Below are 16,333 nucleotides of genomic sequence, written 5' to 3' on the forward strand. Positions count from 1 at the left end.
AAAGATAATTTTATGGAATAATTAAACTGCACTTTCAGAGAGCATCTCATACTACTTTCACGAGTTTGTGTTTATTTCATAAATGTTTTATATTCGTTTGAGTGAAACGAATAAGAACATAAATGATTTATCTGTTCATGTTCAACAACTTTCACCTAAAAAAAAAATAAGCAAATTAATCAATCTAATCAAAAGTTGAGTAAGATAATTTTGTACTTGTATAAAGGTTGAGGTAAAATATGTATCAGAGAGGTCAATGTAGAGATAAAACAGTCTGAATCCTTGTTAACTTTATTCATTAAAAGCATGTGTTTTAAAATTTTATCATAACTCTGCCTCGCCTAGTTGTGTTCCGATACAAAAATACCGCGGGTCTTTGACAGAAACTTGTAAACCTTCAAATAGATTATATAATGGAGTTTATTTAAACAACGAGAAGCAAAAACAAAACGAAAAAAAGCAAACAAAAACAAAGTAGAGTTTTTAATTCAACCCATTTAAACACATCAATAAGAAACCACTGGACGATATTATACAGGGATATGTACACATGTGCAAATTATCAATCAAACAATAAATATAAATATTCTTAGAACCCAGCATGAATTTTTTTAGAAACATGAGAAAGTATGTTATCACATTTTTATATATAAGATGCACCAAAATACAATGTAGATATATTGATTGTATTTTCATAATATCTTATGTGTATCAGTATATAATATAATAATAACTATAAAAAAAATCATATATGTAACACATTGTTGTCTTCTTGTGGCGGAAAGGTAGATTGTTGCATAATACATTGTATATTGATGTCGTTAGTATTGTTTTCATCTCTAGGTATATCCTGTCTCTGGTCACTTCCGGTGACAACCTCCACAGTTTTATCAATAAGCGAGTTATGAAGGGTACGCAATTCTTTAAACATGGCCCCTAAAGCCATAAGCATAATCACAAAGATGGAAACTTGTATCAAAAAAGATAAACCAGGGAATATGTGAGCGGTAGCGTTGTATATATTAACGAATACCAAAGGACCCAAAAATTTGGACAACGTTTCTCCACAAGACACTAGCGAAAAGATCTTTCCCGCCTCATCAACAAGCACGGCATTGCCGATCATGGAGCGAAGTGCGGATGTCACTACTCCAGTCAAGACTCCAGCAGCAACGGATACAAAAACCGTCCACGATTCACTGCTGACTCCCATGAATATCAGTCTAGCCATCTGTGAACAAATTCCAAACATCATGAGTGTGACTTCCGAAAGTTTCAACTTTCTACAGAGCAAGGGCATGATCAGAAGTAATCCAAACCCCATAGCTGCATAGTCAGAGGACAGAAGATATCCATACCACGACTTCGGCCAGCTTAATGGACTTTTGGTCACGAATAAAAATTTGACATCGATCTCTCCAGCTTTGCTAGTCTGATTCACTACAGACATAATGAATAATATAATGAGAATGGCCCTCTTGTTCCCAGGACGCGATTTTATCATCACGCCAAGAGTTTCTTTGATATTTGAAGGTCGGAACAAATCACACAATGAATAAGTAGGATTTTGAAAATCTTTTTTATCATTTCTCAAAGTTGTGTCATTTTTCTTCTTAGCTTTGGTCGTTATTGTCATTGTGAGGACGATAGCTGTTCCATGAAGTACCAAAATTGATGCAAAGGCAGCATTAACGTCAAGAACATCTTGAAATACACCAGAAAACAGCGCTCCCAATGTTAGACCAAAAAAGTTCATAGCAAGCAATCTTCCAAGATTCCTCGTGCGGTTTTTCTCCTTAGATAAATCGAATACGAGGCCATAGACTGCCATTGTAATCACAGACCTATTTCCAAACAATCCTTGTAGAGCAGAACCACCAAGAACCAAAGCTATTCTAAACTCTGGAACCATATTACTAGCAAAATATAACATCACGGCAAGCATGGTTCCAAGATTTGGGAGTACAGTGGGGATTTTTCTGCCATACTGATCGCTGTATGATCCACAAAATAGCGATACTATTAATGGCAGGAATATTTTGCAGTAATCTGTAGTAAATCAGATAGTTTCCAGATTGTTTCTGGATACTGTCTTCCAGTTCATGGTTCTTATCTAAATTCATACACATTGTGTCATTTTCACTATCCTTAAATATTTTATAGCATACAGCACGAACCAAATATGGTAGCGTCGTCGCATCCAACATGGACTCTCCAGTCTTATAGAGAAAGAAAACTATGTAGACAACGATGATACTCGATCCACGTGACAACATTGTTCCTGAAAGTTCTACCTCTCCCTGAGGACGTCTGAAGAAATATATGATATACATAGTTTATGATAAAAACCGTATGTAATGAATTCTCTAAAACTCTGAGAAAATTGTGTCTAATTTGTTGTCTTTTTCAAAAGAAAAACTGATTTGCTTTTATATGGAATCTCAAAAGTAATTAAGCGAAAAATGTGTTATCATATTACAATTTTTGAAGGCAATTAAAATGGGGAATGAAAACAATTAATATTCACAGTACTAAAATAGAAATTAAACTGGATTTGGATACCATTATTTTCTTTGGTAAAATAACTCTTTTTGAAGCAAATGGTTCTTATAGTATAAAAACGTCAACATTTAAGTTAAAAGCTTAAAATGAAAGGAATAGTGTGTTGAGTGTTACATATTAAAGAAATAGATTTTCTTACAGTTAGAGTAGTCGTCATGTAAATAAAAAGTCATATTCACCACTTATGTATAAAAAAAAAGAGAATATCTATGCATATTATTTATTTAAAAAAAGAATAATTTGATTTTTTTTTTGTCCTATTCGTCTTCCATATGGCATTTTTATTTTTAAAATCATCTCAAAAAACACTCATTTTTCAAATTATAATTTTGAGTAAGCAAATGTGAAATGTAAAGCAAAACAACGCTTGTTATATACATGAACATATATCTTACCAGAAACTAACAACCGTTGGTCTAGATTACAGGTTTTCGGGTCTATTATAATTTCTAAAGTCAGGATTCCTCATTTTATACCTTTTCAAATGGCCATTGTGACCGAGTTGTACCAGGCGTACATACAATTCCCGGAAATAAACTGATCAAATGTGACCGACTTGGAACAGCCCATGCTTCAACTTGGTAAACAAAGGTCATTTTCTAGAAGATGGAGAAAATGTTAAGATTTTATTTTAATTGTAATTCTAAAAATCTATACATTCTAAACTGCAATGTGGTCCTTTGGCTGTTTCAGAGAATTTGGAATCCCTCCTTCAACCCTTCCTTTTTTATAGCTTAATCAAGAGTATACAGAAGGTTTGCTGTTGTTTATGCAGTAATTTTCCGCTTGCAGATGAATTGTTTAAAAATGTATATTTTCAAGCTGAATATTATCCATATTGATCAATTTGATGTTAAAGGGTTGTTTGAAGAAAACATTTTTTGCATAAATGTCACTTTTGTAGATTTATTTTTATGCTAATTATTAACAATGCTTTTCAAATATTGTTTTAGATCCGATATGTTAAAAAAAAAAACAGTAAAATATCAATAATATTTACCATAATTATTATTTGTTTCTTAAATATTATTTCTTTTATTATTTAATTTATTTTAAAATATTATTTCTTTTATTATTTCACTTATTTTTAAATATTATTTCTTTTGTTTCATTTTTAAAAACATTTTATATTTAATAAGAAAATAATTATTCACATATATGCTGCTTCAATAAAGTGTTATTATGTGAAACAATTTGTTTACTTGTTTGTTTTTTAACTATTTCATAATAAAACAGAAAAGGCGTACAAAATTACTTGCCAGCATATATGTGCTATCACAATACATGTACATGACCATACATTTTATTCTTAAATTTTTCTCCTCAGCTAAACTATGTTGTGGTACTAAGAATCCGTTCTATCTAAGTATGAAAAATGCTTAAAGGAGTTCAATTATAGATGCATGTCGTTATGGCCATTACAGTAAAATAAAAGAATGCTATCGGCTGTGGCATTTTTAAAAATATTTGTTTTGCTTGTTTGGTTGGTTGTTTAACGTCCCTTCGAGAATTTTTCGCTCATATTGAGACGTCACCACTCGCAGGTGGAGATATGCAAATAAAGACCTGTACTTGGCATTTACGGCCTTTGAACAGTGAGGGATTTTTTTTTGTCAGCATTTACTGCGACACAGGACCTCGGTTTATACGGTTTCATCCGAAGGACCGGTCTCCACTCACACCATTTTTAAAACGAAATTATTTCTTTATAATACAGTAAAACCGGGTATAATATAACTATCATCTTTTGATTTTGTAAACCAACTTTTTTTTTAAATTCTCGATAACATTTAGACACTTTTATGAAAAGGAAAAGCGAAAAAACCACCACAATACCCCCTTTACAAACAAAAATTACTAAAACAGCCCTGAAATTCCCTACCCTTTGACCTTTTCTATAATATATATCATTCACTTAAATGACCCCATTCTTGTAACATTTCCCCTTGTCACTTTGAATGCTGAAAGCTTATACAAATTTTGTTATCTTTAGTTACATTTTTTGCAAACTATGGAACTTTCAGAAGCGTGATTTTCTTCTTAAAAAATACTGTATATTTTTCAGTATACAGTATAGCCTGGAATAGTGTTTCAATATCATTTTATCATAAATCTTAATGTTAGAAGCCAGGTTTGCTTATCATGCTTTTATCGTATCTATAAAAACTTTTGAAAGGCATATGGCACAGTTGATTACATTAAGCTTTTGAGAGACGACAGAGCGAGTTTTGCTAGCCCTTTCTTGACGATGAAGTCATGAGTGTAGTGGAGGTGCAGTAGTCCTCTAAAATATATGAAAAATGTTTGAATAATATGAACTTCATCACTTTGAAACTAAGAATTTTTTTTATATTTTATTAAAAATTATTCTTGATGGGACATCCTGATATTGAATAACTCATGTAACGAACAAGTTTTATAAAAAAAAAATTCAGAATAGTGAGGGACAGACTAAGAAAAAATTTTATTGTCGTAATTTTAACTTTACAAGTAAAAATGGAGGTTAAGGGAATTAATTTTTTACATATCATATGATTTACACACAAAATAAAGTTTTTATAATACTCTAACTAATTTTCACACACATTTGGTCATATTAAAATAAATATATTCATTATAAGAAACTTACATGGATGTCCCCTCTTCCCAAGATAAAAATTTTATTCTTTGGGCTTTTATGAGTTATGCTTTGTTTGAGTCTCATACAGAAAGGTAGTCCATGTCTTAATCAGTATCTAAATGTTACGGGAAAAAACAAATGTTATATTGCACTACATCTGATAAAGAAATTATAAACGTACACGAAAAACTGAAGTTTTTGGATATTTATTTAACAGATTTATTTTTAAACCTATACATGACATAGGAAGATTCGTGTTCTGTAAAGATCAATTTATGGCGGTTGGTGCTGACGCTATGAATGTAAAGTAAAAGCTTCCACAAGGTAAAAAAATAAATAGATTGCATGCATCCGATAGTTCGGTCTTCTTCAGATTGAGTCGAGTTTAAAGTACACCGCTATAATCTTTGAATCGAACGTGATCTAAAGCTGTTTTGAGCTACATTTGTGCCACCTTGTACCAATATACTGTACTCCATACATTTTGTCTTGACGTCGAAATTAAAGACATAATAACACTTCCTTTAACCTTTCATAAATGCTCTCTCTAAAACCTATGGTATAACCTGCACTTTTATTAGTTACATTGTCCCGTTTCTGAAAATACAAATTGTTCTAATTTTTTAATAATGTGCAAGAAATGTGGCGAGTCCTGACTAATACGCGTATTGAAAATACGTCACAGTATATAATTGAAAAAGTGATCATAACGACCAATAATCAAACGCATAAGTCCTGTAAACAATGCGAATCATGAACAGAAAACCCCCCCGGAATCCTTTAAAGCACCAGAGGTGAAACTGAGTGCCTAGGAGGAGTTAAAATCTTTTGTCAATCGATTACACCCTATATATTATATATAGTTTACTATAGTTAACTGTAGTTAACTATAGTAAATACATACTTAAGAAAGTGTACTCTAGAACTTTTTTTTTAAGATTTCGAAGCTTAAAATTTCTTGAATTTAATACCATTGATGTAAAATTAATAAATAATGTGAATATACAAGGTACTTTTCTGTTTAATATCAAAAATGTGCTTCCGTTTTCACTAAATCGGAGGTGATAAAAGAGTTAGAAGGACTACATGAACAGTATGTTATGGTTCCAGCAGACAAGGCTTGTAACAAAATCGTCTTTGTTTGTGGAGCTCATTATTAAAACTGTATTTTACAAGAGTTTGGTTTTAATTCTACGTCTGGAAAACCAACTTATACTCAGAGTTCACTTTCTAAAGATGAAAATCTTTAAAATCATATTTCGGGGTTTAATACTTTTCACATTCCAGTCAACCGAGACTTCCATCTATCCTACCTATACTGGATTCCTAAACTTTATAAAAATCCTTACAAAGACATATTGCCAGATCCAGTAAATGCTCTACAAACCCCCTCTCTTTACTCCTCACAAAGATATTAACTGCATGTAAAGGAAACACTTCAAACATATTGTGCTACAGCATATCCTAGAAGTGGAGTAAATAGAATGTGGATTCTCAAAACTCCAAAAAACTTTTAGAAAATTTAAAATCACCAAATATTTCAAAAGTCAGTAACATCAAAACGTACAATTTTCTTAAATTTATACAACCATTCCTCATAATATATTATAAACTAGGTTTTTCATTATCATTGACAACTGCTACTTAAATAAAAATGGAACTCGGACATTTTCATATCTTGTAATTGGTCATCAACAAAATATCTTTGTTAAAATCACTCTGACTCTATACAAAAGTACTCTGAAGTTGGTATTAAAAGGATACTAGAGCTCCTCATTGAAAGCATTTATGTAGTCTTTGGAAACCAAGTCTACCAACAAACTGTTGGAATTCCGATAGGCACGATAAATTGTGGGTTTTTTTATTAGCTGACTTGTTTTTATATTCCTATGAAGCACAATTTATTCAAAAACTTCTACACGAGAGGAAGAAAATACTTGCTGTGGCCTTCAACTCGGCATTCAGATATATTGAAGCTGTTTTATCAATTAACAATAGTTATTGCCATTTATATATCAACTCAATATATCCCAGTGAACTTGAAATAAAAGACACCACAGAGTCTGCCACATCTACTTCATATTTGGATATTTTAGTGACTATAGACGATAAAGACTAACTAAAAACTTGTGCGACAAACGAGATAACCAGTTTTTCCATCGTCGACTTTCCTTATTTATTTAGTAATATCCCGCTATCAACTGCTTACGGGGTTTCCGTCTCCCAGCTTATTCGATAATCAAAAGCATGCTCTGAGTACGATCAATTTCTAATCCGAGGCAGGCTACTGACAGATAAGTTGAGGTTACAGGGATTTCAAAAACCCCGATTAAAGTCTTATGTTTAAAATGCTATTGTCGATATAATGACCTTGTTGGCAAAAATGACACAATTGTCTTCCGACAAATTTGATTAATAAATATATAATTTGGTGTTATAACTAAAAACCTTGTTTGTAAATACAACCTAGCATTGGGTCGTATTTTGTCTGACATGTTTGAAACAATTTGTTAGGTCATTACTTAATTGACTTCGGAGTACTCAGATTACCTGATCAATACATAGGGCTCACGGCGAGTATGACCGGACCCCTCTTTTTAATTTTTTTTAAGGATACACCAAAGACTTTTTTCAATATTTTCAACAATTTTGAGATTTTTGGCTAAGAAAAAGAAGTTAATCTCTGCTTTATAATGCATTTAAAATTCTTGGTAATTATGAAATGATTTTCTAATTATTGAACAATAATGAAACATAAACACTACCACATGTGAATGTTCTGTTATTGAAGCTTCTGATTTGATCTGTGACTGCCTGCTCATGAAAGAAGCAATAAATCACTGTGACCACTTGGGGAATTATTCACTAGCCACACAGAGGTTATCATTAATTAAACTACAGGGATTCTAGATTTAGAGAAGGGGATCTAACAGATCACTGATGACCATAAAATAGGAGGCGGAGCTTAGCTCTTGCCATTTTGCCGCGAAATCTTTCTGATTCAGAATTGAACCTATTTTACTTAATTCAAAGCATCTAAATACAGAAATGAACCTCCCATTCTTGTGAATATGCATGGAAAATATGGCTAAGTGACAGGTATCCAAAGCTGAATCTCCAAGGTGTCATATATTTCTAGCTTTGGCAGATTTTGTTGTGTAATGGGTTTATCCCCTCTATTGTAAAGTAAGATGAGACAGTTTGTGGTATTATTTCAAAGGATCCAGCTCCTTTATTTATTGACCATTTTCTCTAAAAATTGGAAGGGTTGCTTCTCAAATATGTGTTCACAAAACCGTATCTCAGATTTTTTATATCTAGCTTAGTTTTGGAATTATTGAGGGAAATGTTAAATTAGGCTAATAAATTGGTAACATTAACTTTTGAATAAAAAGATTTATCAAAAATCTGAGATACAGTTTTGAAGTTCAATCTTTAATCTACCTTGAGGCAAAATGACCACTTTGAGGGGTTAAATACAAAAAAGTTGATTTATAAAATACTTATGCACTTAAATGTTCAATAATATTTAAATGATTTTTAAATAAGTTATTAATTAAAGTTTAAATTAGGATAATTAAATAATAAATCTAACAAGCTTTCAAATGATATATACTTTTATTATTTTATTTTTGATAATAAAAGAAATACATGAAAATTAAATTCTGGCATTTGTAAACCTTTGTTAAATGCATGATTAATGTGGTATTATTGAAAGATATCATTACTATTATAAGCTTGGTAGTGGCCTGTGTTTCTCGACCCCAAAATATGATCTTTTGAAATTTCTTCATTTCAAAAAACGCATAATTCACTGAATTTCATAATCAACAATCAACAATTTCGAATTCAATGAATAATACAAGATGACCTTATTAATATAATGTAATGTTGTTTTAAGTTGTATCAACATACAGGATTCATTACTGTATATGACATATATTAATGAATGCCCAGAGTCACACAGAATATTACACAATGTCTTAAATTTGCTTAATTTTTGTGGTATTACCTCGGGGTAGGGACTTCGATGTCTCTCAGCTCGATGTTTATTGACTCCGAGGTGGAGTGTTTATTGACTTCGTATAATACAGTAGGCTTAACATCTTGAGTGGTGGATCTCCAACACTAATAATGGCACATCAACATTTTTTCCAGCAGTTAACCCTCAATTTTTTTAGACCCCTAGGTAAGGTCAACTTTTGAAAAATTGTTTGGCTGCCCTCTCCCCCGACGGACTGGCTAAAAATAGCCCCACTCAAAACATATTTTAACCTCCAGAAAACATTTTTTAATGCAGTTCGTAAATTTTTTTTTCAAAAATTAAGCATTGATATTGAATTTTTTTTTGGAAAAAATATGTTCGCAACTACCTACCTACCCAAATTTTTTTTCATACTGAGTCGGGAGAGAGCAAGCAAACATTATTTTAAAGTTGGCCTAGGTTACTTTGAACAATGCTTGTGGCATTGTCTTATTTAAAAAATATTGAACGGCCTCTATATCACAATTCACTTGAATTGCGAATAGTGAATGAAAATCTGATTGCTATGATAAATGCACGATGATTACCTATTTGTCACATTGTCAGATTAACGTGTATATTAGTAGATAAAAATTTGAATGAAATGGGTTGGTTTCAGTTTAAAAAGCCCAGCATAGGTTTCTTACTAAACATGTCTGATTTCTGAGCGGCGTGATAAAAACTTCTGTTATCGATATTCGTACCATCTAGAACCAAATTTTGTACTACAAGCTATTTTGTTACTTTTCGATATCTAGGATGTACGTACATTTTATATTGGCATTTCATTGTATGTGTTTTTATATCCTATATTATAATTTGTACTTTTCTAAAAGCTTCGCTGTGACAACTACCGATGCATAAAATTTACTAATTAATCTCTTTTTAAATGAAAGAGGAGTATGTTATCGATATTAATTATGTAATTAGCTGTATGAATTGATAATTACGAGAAAGATTATCTTTTTTAAAAGTTACTCTACTTTAGCATTGTAATTCACAGAATACTCAACTTAAAATCTTTACTTACAGTCGTTTACTGTTTTAGTTTTGAAAACATTCTTATAATTTTATATTCATGGAAGCAAGTCGTTCATTTTAATCTACGAGTAAGAAACGGACTAGTTTGTTCAAATTTGTTGTATTCAGGTATTTAGAATTTTTAGAAGTGTGTGGGTTTTTTTAAAATTTTATTTTACACATTTTTTGAAATGATAGTCACAGGGAGAAATTACAGTAGGAAGAAACAATCAAAAACTTACTAAGTAGATACGCGTAAACAATTTGTCAGAAGTGAGCCTATCCGGCTTTCCTAGATTTTGTATTTTGAATATTAAATGTATTTCCTTGTTTAAGCTTATTCATCAAGACCTTAAATCTTCCTACAATTTACAGTGCTGAGGCAAAGTTCCTACGGGGAAAGTTTTCCGACAATTGTGCTTAATATGTGAAACTTTTGCCAAATTATGGATTTTTAAAAATAAGAGACCGATTTGTTTTGTTTATTTTTTTTTACAGTTTACCTTACATAAGCGCATGGTATACCACAGGTAATCAAATCAGAGAATGTAACTAGGTCTTGAATACTCCAAAACAAAAGGTATGCAAAATATTGTATCTTATATTTTGACAGATGTTGTCGATTAAAACAGTTTTAGATAAGAAATGTTAAGGGATTCAATGGTTATACGCCATTAATTCAATCCGACCTGATCAGCAAATATCATGTTCATTTACCGGATACATGCATTAAAGTAAAATTGTGTTTTAGTGTGTGGAAGCATTAACTTGACATTTATCATGCATTAAACCGCCATAAATTGAGCTTTAATGGTCCCATGACATCAATAGATGTACAATAAATCTGTTAAAAGGACCTGTATATAATATACAATTAAACTTTCTTCAAAAATCATGAAAATAACAACTAAATTCATGTTAATATAAGTAAAATGAATACGTTTAGCATATATTTTAATATTTCATTCAAAGTTTCACAATTATGTCCTATAAATCATAATATTAAGCACAGTTTTCCGAAAACTTTCCTTGTAGGAACTTTGTTAGAAATGATAACGAATTTCATGCCTTCTGTCACACCATAGGAAGAAGGGCAGAAGGAACACAGCCTCAGCACTGTAAATTGTAGGAAAGTCTTGATGAATAAGCTTAAACAAGAAAATACATTTAATATTCAAAATACATAATCTACGAAAGCCGGATAGGCTCACTTCTGATAAAGTGAAAAAAAAATCGTTATAAAGAGTAAACTAATTCATCATAATGAATTAGTATCTCTTTAAAACGAGTTAATTTTCTCATGAAAACGAATTAGATACCTCGTTTTAACGAGTTGGTTATCTCGTTATATAAAGAGTTCGTATCTCGTTATAATGAATTAGTTATCTCGTTATAAAGATTAAGTTTTCTTGTTATTATTCTGAGAAAATTTAACAGCAATATAGGAAAAAAAATGGCAGTAGTTTTTAATCAATTTTGAATTGATGATTATCAGTAGAAGTTAAGTCAATTGATAAATTTTTGAAAATTTATTTGCACTAAGGTTTCATTATGATAAAGTTTTGGGCTCTCAAAAAATTGAAAAGTAAAGCAAATCTAAGTCAAACACATTAACATCTTAGTTGCATTACATTCTCACGGTGTTGAAAAACAATTCATAAGCAGTCTAACCAAATGCAAAAGACAATAAGCTAGTATGCTGTTGTTCCTTAAACTCTTTATTACATACCGATTTTTTTTTTACCGATTTTCATAGTATTTAAATAAAAGTTTGTGTGGTAACTGAATATCAAAGTCTCAAAGTACAGTATCATGAGCTTATAAACATGTATAAAAGCTAATTATTAAAATCCGTCCTCTCAAAATTCAAAAGTCATTAGTTAAACTAAACTGCCCGGGGTATTTTTTGCAAAAGTAGGTCAAAGGTCAAGGTCAAGTGGATTGTAATGCTGGTATTCTTCATAATGTCTTATGACAAACAGTGCACATGCTAATTAGCATAGGCTTACCTTTTAAATGTCAAAAATATGCTGTATATCGGCACTATGAAGAATTACTGTGGGTAAATACACATTACTTTGAGAATTCAGAGACATTTTTGTGAGCATTTTAAATTATTCAATGCCAGATTTGCAGAACCTGAGCTAGGATCGGACTACCTTTTTTGTAGAAACAGTTTTAACAAAGGTTAAATTTTGATAACCTTACCTAATTGTAACAGTTTTCAAAGTAAAAGATATTCTGAGCACAAATTAACAAATTAAAATGCAAACTGTGATGACAGGCTTTTTCATCTTGCCCTTTTTTCACAAGTATACAATGGAAAAGTGATATTCAAATTATTTTGCATATGTTTATAAAGTGCAGGCTAGCATAACTATGGTTTTCAGGACTGTCAGTTTCAGGCCACAACAATTAGGAACATTAACAAAATTTGGCTACTGTTAAAACCGTATATTTATATCCGCTCCTTTATTAATTGTGTATCTCATCATGGCTAAATCATGCAAGTTAATTCAAACGGTGTTATTGTAATTATTCAAACAAATTCCCTCTTTTTTTTTTCAATGTGTCATATTTGTGCACATAAGACTTATAAAGGTTTGAACATATTGTGGTCATTGAATAATCTTTATTATCTCTTGCACTATTTTCAATTGTGCAAAGACTCATAATCCTATGCTCTATTGTGTCCTGTTTAATTATGCTATGCTGTACTTCTGCTGGATACAAACCAAACTGACCTGCCCACATAGAATTCCACTGAACACATCAAAACACTACCGCCGTAAAACCAAACCTCCTGAGTGCATTTCATTAGGTTGCCTATAAACTCTAAATCCAGCAGGCCTCTGCAATGAAAGTACCTATATATAATTTTATACCATAGCTAGAGTTTTCGATGTCTGAAAGGGCATAAGCATTTTCCATTCATTTAAGAAATAAAATATCATTTTTAGAGTTTCATTGGGATATGATATGAAGTCGGTCACGTGATTAAATTCTATAACGCCCAAAGGGCGTTATAGTAGATTTGATCACGTACCGACTTCATGTCATATCCCAATGAAACTCTAAAAAATATCTTATTTCTTATATTTTACTTTTGTTCGTGTTACAAGAAAAAATAGGCACTATTTAGACTTTGTTATGGCAATGCAACATAACGAACCTACGACGTCATATAACGTCACAATCGGAACTTTCTAAATGGTTCGTGGTTTGCTTTCCAAACACAAGAAACTCTAATCATGTGATCAACTGCATGTCATTGAAATTGAATGTCAATTTAATTAGTATTGTCACATAAGGAAAAACATCAGCAAATGTAAATATTTTATTATCTTTTTCTTTGAGATTCTGTAAGTAAACATGAACGTACATGAATCATCATAACTTTGGCTCAGAAGAAAACATACGTCTGTATGTCTCTGGGGAGGACTCATTTAAAAATTGAAAAATATTTTATAAAAACAAAATATCAATTCAAAGTCCAAAGTATAGATTTGTAAATCTTTTTAATTTTGTTGATTTAAGTCTCATTTTAAAGAATTTTGGTCAAGGTGTCCTTTAGGGCAGGCCTTTCCAAAAAAGAGTTTGACACCTTTAGCAAGGAATTGATGCTTAAATTATTTAGCAGTCTGAGCTTAGGGGAGTCTTTTCCTCGGGTTGGAAATGATACAGATAAACAACAGTTTTAATAACTAACTATTTTTTAGGTTGATATGCTATATATTTTTGCAAATGGACACAATTATCAAAAAATAAAGAAATCATTTATTAAAACTAAATCGAAACAGCATCTCTTTGTGTTTCACAGTTCGAAAATAAACAAGAATTCTATTGTCTATATTGCTTGCTTGTTTTTAAAAAAGGTATCCGAAGAAATTTTAATCGCATATATACATAAATTCTGTAACACTGAATATTTTCGGAATAATACTGGAACTTGGAGCTTAAATAATTCTGCATTATTGTGTCTTTTTTCGCATTGTGGTTTGGATGAAAACCTGCAATGTAAATTCAATGCAATGCAGTGCAAATTCTTGATGACAAACAACAGACAATATAATAATATTTATTTTCCATCAGGGGTCCACAAGGTTTAAAAAACAGGCACTGCAACATTGATAATTAATAGTTATAATAAATAAAGTAAAACGAAATATAGCTGTAGAGAAGCAAGACAATTTTATGACTTAACACTCTATTACACGCAACACTAAACCAAAATATATCTAAATATATATCATACATTGTCACATACATACATACACACAAACAGATTTACCAATGCATAACAAAATATTCACTATTTCGTCTTTGCATCCCCCCCCCCCCAGAACATTAGTTATTACATATATATGATTCCTTGTTGCATTTCCGAACATTGGTTTTTATATATATAACTCTTTCTTGTCCTCCTGTGATGGAAAGTTAGACTGTGGTGGAATGTCCTGCTTATCATTAGTTATTGATTGTCTCTGATCACTTTTGGAAACGACGTGGACAGTGATGTTGGTCAGCAAGTTATGAAGGGCTCGCAACTGTTTAAACATAGCCCCTAATACCACTAACATAATTACAAAGATGGATACCTCTACCAAAAAGGATATACCAGGGAATATGTCAGCTGTAGCATTGTATATATTGACAAATACTAAAGGGCCTAAGAATTTGGATAATGTTTCTCCGCATGACACGAGAGAGAAAATCTTCCCCGCCTCCTCCACGTGCACAGCCTTACCAATCATGGAGCGCAGGGCGGAGGAAACCACACCAGTCAAGACACCAACCACAACAGAGACAACAATCGTCCATAATTCATCACTGACACCCATAAATATTAGTCTAGCGATTTGAGAACCAATAGCAAGCATCATGATTGTGACATCTGAAAGCTCTAACTTATTGCAGAGCAAAGGCATGATCAAAAGTAATCCAAACCCCATTGTTGCGTAATCAGATGACAGGAGATACCCATACCAAGACTTTGGCCAGCTTAAGGGACTTCTCGTTACAAATAAAAATTTAACATCTACCTCTCCAGCTCTACATGTTTGATTCACCACGGACATAATGAATAATATAATGAGAATGATTCTTTTGTTCTCTGAACGCGACTTAAACATTACTGCTATAGTCTCCTTAACGTTTGAAGGGCGGAACAAATCACATAAAGCATAGCTTGCTTCCTCGGCTCCCTCTTTATTATTTTTAGCCATTGAATCTTTCTTTTCCTTGGTTCCAGGAACTAGAACAATTGTTAAGAGGATCGCGGTCCCATGAAGCACCAAAATCGACGCAAAGGCGGAATTAATGTCAAGAACATCTTGAAATACACCAGAAAACAGCGCTCCCAATGTTAGACCAAAAAAGTTCATAGCAAGCAATCGTCCAAGATTCCTCGTGCGGTTTTTCTCCTTGGATAAATCGAATACGAGGCCATAGACTGCCATTGTAATCACAGACCTATTTCCAAACAATCCTTGTAGAGCAGAACCACTGAGAAAAATACCTATCCTGTACTCCGGAACCAGGTTGCTTGCAAAATATAACACCACTGCAAAAATGGTTCCCAGATTTGGTAGCACTGTGGGGATTTTTCTGCCGTATCGATCGCTGTATGACCCACAGAATAACGATACTGCAATGGCTGGAATATTTTGTAGTAGTCTATGATAAATCAGATAATTTCCAGATTGTTTCTGTATGATGTCTTCCAGTTCATGGTTCTTGTCTAAGTTCATACACATTGTGCTATTCTCATTATCCTTAAATATTTTATAGCATACAGCACGAACCAAATACGGTAGTGTCGTCGCATCCAACATGGACTCTCCAGTTTTATAGAGAAAGAAAACTATGTAGACAACGATGATACTCGATCCACACGACAACATTTTTCTTGATTGACTCCTCTTTCCTTCGTAGATGGACTGTCTATATGGGTATAGAGAAAATAAGATATGAAAGAAGAGGGTTTTTTTATCCCCCCCCCCCAAAAAAAAAACACGCTAGTATTAATGTGCAAAATATACTCTAGCAACCAGTAATTTTCTTAAATCTATTTGGAGAATTTATTGTTTCAGAGACTCATGGTCAAA

The 16,333-nt window shown here is 32.1% G+C and overlaps 1 protein-coding gene and 1 pseudogene across 1 annotated transcript; both read right to left on the reverse strand.

Moving 5' to 3' along the window:
* Nucleotides 1–745: 745 nt before the first annotated feature.
* On the reverse strand, nucleotides 746–2,282 carry LOC133199690 (lysosomal proton-coupled steroid conjugate and bile acid symporter SLC46A3-like; annotated as a pseudogene).
* Nucleotides 2,283–14,623: 12,341 nt separating this feature from the next.
* LOC133199691 (probable peptidoglycan muropeptide transporter SLC46) lies at nucleotides 14,624–16,129 on the reverse strand. The gene has a single exon (XM_061335562.1). It carries the CDS (start codon nucleotides 16,127–16,129, stop codon nucleotides 14,624–14,626), a length of 1,506 nt encoding a protein of 501 aa, XP_061191546.1.
* Nucleotides 16,130–16,333: the final 204 nt, after the last annotated feature.

The sequence above is a fragment of the Saccostrea echinata genome, unplaced genomic scaffold (assembly GCF_033153115.1).
Source record: "Saccostrea echinata isolate AGI-Se365-2 ecotype Australia unplaced genomic scaffold, CSIRO_AGI_Sech_v1 ptg000034l, whole genome shotgun sequence".
Taxonomy (NCBI): domain Eukaryota; kingdom Metazoa; phylum Mollusca; class Bivalvia; order Ostreida; family Ostreidae; genus Saccostrea; species Saccostrea echinata.

Coding starts and splice junctions, on each gene's coding strand:
- LOC133199691 (XM_061335562.1), bottom strand. CDS start 16,129: ATGTTGTCGTGTGGATCGAGTATCATCGTTGTCTACATAGTTTTCTTT.